This window comes from Pteropus vampyrus, unplaced genomic scaffold, assembly GCF_000151845.1.
Source record: "Pteropus vampyrus isolate Shadow unplaced genomic scaffold, Pvam_2.0 Scaffold146, whole genome shotgun sequence".
Classification (NCBI taxonomy): domain Eukaryota; kingdom Metazoa; phylum Chordata; class Mammalia; order Chiroptera; family Pteropodidae; genus Pteropus; species Pteropus vampyrus.
In genome coordinates, this window is record NW_011888927.1 from 2,010,455 (window position 1) to 2,016,570 (window position 6,116).

The 6,116-nt window shown below is 37.5% G+C and overlaps 1 protein-coding gene across 1 annotated transcript in view; it reads left to right on the top strand.

Annotated features, from left to right (window-relative positions):
* The window catches only part of KCTD18 (potassium channel tetramerization domain containing 18), a 14,889-nt gene extending 11,756 nt beyond the window's left edge, over nucleotides 1-3,133 (top strand). Inside the window, exon 5 of the mRNA XM_023535988.1 lies at nucleotides 982-3,133. Coding sequence (XP_023391756.1) covers nucleotides 982-1,506 — 525 coding nt within the window. The 3' untranslated portion in view covers nucleotides 1,507-3,133. The remainder of the gene's footprint in view (nucleotides 1-981) is intronic.
* The last annotated feature ends 2,983 nt before the right edge of the window (nucleotides 3,134-6,116 follow it).

The window sequence follows — 6,116 nt, forward strand, 5'->3', positions numbered from 1 at the left end:
TAGTGCCAAGATTGAGAAACCTTGATCTGTAGTCTAGTGGAAGATGTGGACAGAAAACAAAGCAGCAGGAATGGTGTTATGGAGACTCTTCTCTGTGTTCATTGTCTTTCCTCTGGGATTTTATTAAACATCATTTTTGATGCATTGACAGGATAATGATAACAATGAATTAGAAGCACTTGTGAGGTCTCAAAACTGTCTGACTCACCAGAGGAAATTTAGTTATGTTCAATAGAGTTTTAGCGTTGAATGTATTATACAACAGACCCTCCTTATCTGTGGAGGACACGTTTCAAGCACCTAGTGGATGCCTGAAACTGCAGATAGTACTGAACCCTATATATACAGTTTCATCGTAATGGAAGATTTGTTTTAGATAGTATCCTTTTTCCTTAATCAACTTTTTCAACACTGCTGGAAATGTGGCAGCAAGTTCTTCGTTGGCAGATGCAGCTTCTATAGTAATTTTTATATTTTTCAGTGCAAACCTATTCCTGTATTTGTGTAACCATCTGTTACTTGTAGTAAATGGCTTGGTGTCACTCGTTTCAGGGGATCTTTGCTGAAGTCTTCATATAGGCTCAATGCTTTCTGGCATGACGTGTTGCCATCAGTTAGAACATGTTTTCTGTTATGTCTTCCAACCACAAATTTAATTCCTTTTTCATCTTAACTAAACATTTATCACACACTGTGGATCACATCAGGATTCTTGGGAATAGTGATATGTTGTGTAATTCTCATATAACATCTCATCTACAAATTTTAACTTGTTGGTATTATGTGTAATTTTAAAGAGTTTGTATTCAAGTTGAAACAATCTTTTATAAATTTGCTAATTTACTTTTTGACCATGGAGAGAGATGAGAGGTGAGGTATGTTGATACTTATAAACCTCTTGACTCAAATTCTTGATGAAAAACTTTTTGTTCACTTTGAAGGTAAACTTTGGAGACTTTTCATTAATTGTTGAGCGTGTAACTGCTGACAGTCACATTCTTCTGTATTTATAGGCGACTGATAGCGTTCACTGAAGAGGAAGAAGGTGTGAACTGTAAGACTGGTCCTAAGCCCGTCAGATTTTTGGGCCCTTCCACTAGCACCCAAATTAAAGTCAAGAACTCGGCTTCAATCAGGGTGTCTCCAGCTAGTGCCCTCCAGGCCTGGTCCCCGGCAATGGCAAACCAGTCTCCAGGTGGAATGACAGCTCAGCGCTCTGCTGGGTCAAAAGCCCCATCCCCCTTGGGCACTGGGGTACCCGGGCATTCCCTGGCTTCCCGGGGTACCGGGAGCGCTGAAAACGGAGCCACACACCCACTTCCGGCTAAGGTTCTGCTCTCCGACAAGAAGGCCACGCCGCACCGAGTAATAAAACTGAAGCGGACTCCACTGTGCGCCACTGGCCCTTCCCCGCCTGCCTGCACAGCAGCGAGGCCCGCGGAGGCCCCGAATCCGCCCAGCCCCGAAAACGGGCGGACCGAACATGAGCAGGGCAAGACCGATTGATGGAAACGGTGTCCTTTGATGTCCCGTTTGCCTCACAGAGCTTCCAGTCCGTTTGATACGAATAAGTGACACTGTTTGTTGATGCAGTTGAGGTGAAAACTTAATGTTTCTATTCAGGATAATTACGGGAAAAATAGATTGTGTGAAGTAGGAATGGAGGAGGGGAGACTTTAGGTGGTTAGGGCTATATTTACATCTCATTTTCCCAACTTTTAAATGATAATTTGTCATGGACAGTTTGAATTTCAGATTTTTAATAGGTTTTTTTTTTTTTCAAGTAGTTAATTGGTATTAAGGCAACAAAACAGTACAGCAGAATCGTCACTAGAGAAGTTTACTTTGTTGCTGAAATAATTAGACTCTAGACACTTTTCTAATACTACTCATTGAAGCCCAGAGATAGGAGTGAGTTCCGGCTTAGATATTCCTGTCTGGTGAAATACGGAGGGTGATATCAGTGCTTTCCTGTGCTACACCAGAGCCAAGAGGGATTTGAGAGAAAACGTAGATCAAGGCAAACTCCCTTCAGATTTCTCTCAGTCTCTAAAGGCAACATGAAAAGAAATGATAGGGAGGAAAATAAGGATAATTTGAGATCACTCTTTGACTCTCACTTAATCGAACTATTTTCTTTCCTAGATTGGCTTTTCTTACTCCTTATATTAACAGATTTATTTATATATCACAAGACGATTTCTTGGGATAAAAGCTATATAACATGTCTTTGGAATAAATTGTTAAAATAGTTTATTTTAATTTGAATAGTGAAGTTTTGAAAGTACTTTGAAAAAGAAGAGTTGAAAGTTAAATTTTGTTTTTCAGAAATGACCATTAAAGAGTTATTCTGATTACACAGTATGATTTTTTATACATAAAATTTCCACATAACTTGAATTTACTATTTTTAAAAAGAATATTTTGATTAATTCTCTATTTTTTCACAACTATTGAGTTGTGTGTGTTTACTCATACATGTTATGTTTTATAATTGGATTACATTTTTCTGCCTTCAGTGAGCAAATATGCCTTCAGTGTGTTAAAAATAAGTTCATAAAGCAGGGTACTTTTTTACTCAGTGCTTATCATTGTACTTTCATTGCTTCGAAAGAGTAAAGTAAATATATTCAAAACATTACTTTTTACAAAATAAAGTAAAACTTTTCCATAAAAAGTGACATTTTCTGTTACTGTACTTATTCTTAAGCCTTAGAGCTCTTCAATAGTTTGAAAACTTGTCAATTTACATACATTATCTATTTCTGCTTACAAAATTGCTTTCCTGTAGAGGACATGTATGAAATAATTAAACCAATTTTGGGTAGATATCCAAATACCAGCAGCCTTTTAGAATAGGTGGCTTATTTGGCCAGAAAAAAAGAAAGTTTAACTGAAGAGTCCTGAATGACGTTCCCCTGTGGAATATATAAAATATTCAGTTACATTTGAAAAATACTATTATAGAGAATTCAGGCATTTTGAAAATCAAAGACCATAGTGAATTTTGAGAACTTCCAATTCGGATTTAAGTATTGCTTGATCTAGGATATTTTGAATTGATTCAATAAGAAAATTTTATAAATTAATAATGTGTATTTTATACATAATAAACATTTATCTGGAAAAGAAACACCTTGATTTATCATGGGTGATTCAGTCAACAGCCTGCACTTCTTTGGGGAGTTTAAGAGATCATCTCTTTAGTGCGCATAGCCTTTACAAGGAGAGAGTTTTTGGAATAACTATGGGGCTGTGGCACAGCTGAGGTGGGAGGGGACAAAACGTCCCTTATAGGTATCAATGAGTCAAAGTCAAATTCAGAATGCTGGAGTAACTTGAACCTTACTTTATTTGGGCATGGTTCCCTGGAGGTTAGTTTAATTTCACATGAAAACATATTTTTTTCTAACACTAGACCCTATAAACATGAAAGAGTTGGTAACTCATCATAACCCATTACTCTTCCTGGAAAAAATAAAAATTAAAAAAAGGAAAGCATGTTTTATAAATAATGATTCAGTCTCATTACTTTGGAGAAGTAGGTTTATGTAGTTGGATCCGAGGACAATAGACATTCTCAATGGTGAGTAAGATATTAGATATTGTTCATACAGAAAAAGATAATTGACTGTGCCCTTTCAGGTAATTTTTGAAAACTGGTTTACCCTCATTAAAACTGGTTAGTTATATCATGGTGAGCCTGAGACTGGCAATGGGGACCTACTGAAGGATTTGCTTTGCTAATATTTTTAAATAAGTTTTTGTTTCAATATTGCCTTATATTAGTTTATATTTTCATGTATTTTATTTCATCCTGTTCATTTTGCTTTCAGACAACAACATAATGAAGATAGTCTTTCCCAATTTCTTAAAGATCAAGAAAATGAGGTTCAGCAAAGTTAAGGTTGTACAGTAATGACTCCCCCACCCCACATTTTCGCCCCATAATCTGTTTTCCACAGAATGACACAGTATCACTGACCAAAGGAAAAGCTAGAGGGAGGAAGCAGATATAAAAGTGAATTTGGTTAAAGTTTTTGAGCAGAAAAGTATTAAAGTATTGGATGACATGTCTGTCTCCTCCTAGACAGGGACTGTCGCCTGTGTACCTGCAATGCCTGGTGTACTAGGCCTTCAGTAAATTTATGAACAGTTAGGGCAGCCCCCTTCTCTGCCCCCCAATTATTTTTAAAAATGTAGCAATCTTCAAGAGGTGCAGAAACTAATTTCTGTCCTTGCAGGGTTTATACTGTCAGACCGAAGGTGCTAGTGGAAGTTCCCGAGTGCTGTGATTATTGCTTATGACCGCAATTACCATTAGTAATGACAGTAACAGTTACATAACTTGTCAAATTGTGTAAAGTAATTCAGAGACATGGATCACAAGAGCCCAGAGAGGTCGCTGGTGGATACTGCTTGACTTCTGAGAAAAGGAAAAAGCAGTCTGGCCTCTCCCCCTCTGCTTTAGTGCTCCTGCTAGAATTGCTGATGCAATTTCTTTTTCCATTCACAGACTAAGTCCTATTGCTTCTTGAGCAAGTGCTAATGTTGAGAAAAATTGTTGACTCATTTCCCAGTCTGTGGTTAAATACAGTATAATTATTATCCAGCTATAGCTTGATTTTTAGAAAGGTATTAACATGCAGTCATATTTGGCCTTTCCTGAGAAATTATTCATCGAAAAATTTTGATTTAAATAGCATTTTGAATATGTACAAATCGTTCTGTAAAGGGAAGAATGCAAACATTCATATGAATGTATAGTTGCCTTATAAAGGATTGCCTTATACCTGCAAATCCTTTGGATAGCTTTAATCTACATTTGGTAGGATGTTGGTCAGATATTATGGAAAAAGTATGAACTTGAGAAAATGAAAGGAAAGAACTATAGAAAACGAAAAGAATTTTCAAATGATTTACATATGTGTATTTCTAAGTTAACTAGGAACTTTCTAATTATGGAAAATACTGTCATTTTCCCTGTATGCCAAAACTCTCCCTTGAAAACTGTCAACAAGTTGCTGATTCTTTAGTCAGTGAAGAGTGGATGAGTGATTCTTTGTTTAGGTCTGCAGTTAGTATGCAGGATTTCAAGCATGTAGTACAGCCAAAAAAGGAAACTTCATGAATAGCTAACAGAAAAAAAATTGGTTTCCAGCTGTTTTCAGAATTTCACATTCAGAGCATTTGGTTGGTGGTGCAGCCTCAGAGGGGCCATTTCCACTTGTAGTCCTGTCAGCCCCATGAGACACACATGGTTTACATTGTTACAGAAAAGCTGGTTTTTCTTTGTTCACACGTGTTGCCTCAGACAGCCCATACACATTTCATATTTGCTAGCTAGATGGTTCCTGATGCAGGCTGTGGCCAAGACAAATAGAATTTTACGGTAACTGTCAGTCCATATTCTGCCCTACTTGTCTGTTTAGCAACTTTTCATTTTATAATGTTGCTTCTCATACTTTTCATGTCCTCTTTTTTTTTTTTTTTTAACCTTAATACCCTCATTACCTTAGCAAAATTTTGCTCCGCTACAGGAATGAATTTGGGGGCCTGAGGCTTAGAAGAGAAATTTGTTTTAAACAGAGAGCACATTATGGAAAGAAAAAGGTAGAATTGTACTTGCTAATGTTGGAAAAGGGCAAATATTGCTTCCTTCTGCCAAGATATCTTAAAATTTTGGACATTCTGTTTTGATAGCAGCCCTTTCAGGAACTCATCCCCTAATTTCTCAGTTTGGAAGACGTGGGAGCTCAACTTCTCTGTAGACAACACAAATAACCTAAGGACGTCAGAAACTGTACATTTAGACTCCAACTGTGGATCAGACAGTCTGGATTTGGTAACTGAGGCTGAACCAATCGGGAACCCAGCATAGCTGGAGGGACAAGGCCATGTGTCCTTGTTCATCCTCTGTCTCTGTTCCTTTTATCCACATCCCTTGTACTCTCCAGATTTGGGTTTTCAACAGTGACACTCCTGATATTTTGGACCAGATTATTCTGTACTGTGAGTGATTGATTGTACTATGCGTGGTAGGATGTTGAGCAGCGTCCTTGGCCAGGACTCCCTGCCCCACTTGTGACAATCAAAATGTCTCCAGACTTTTCCAG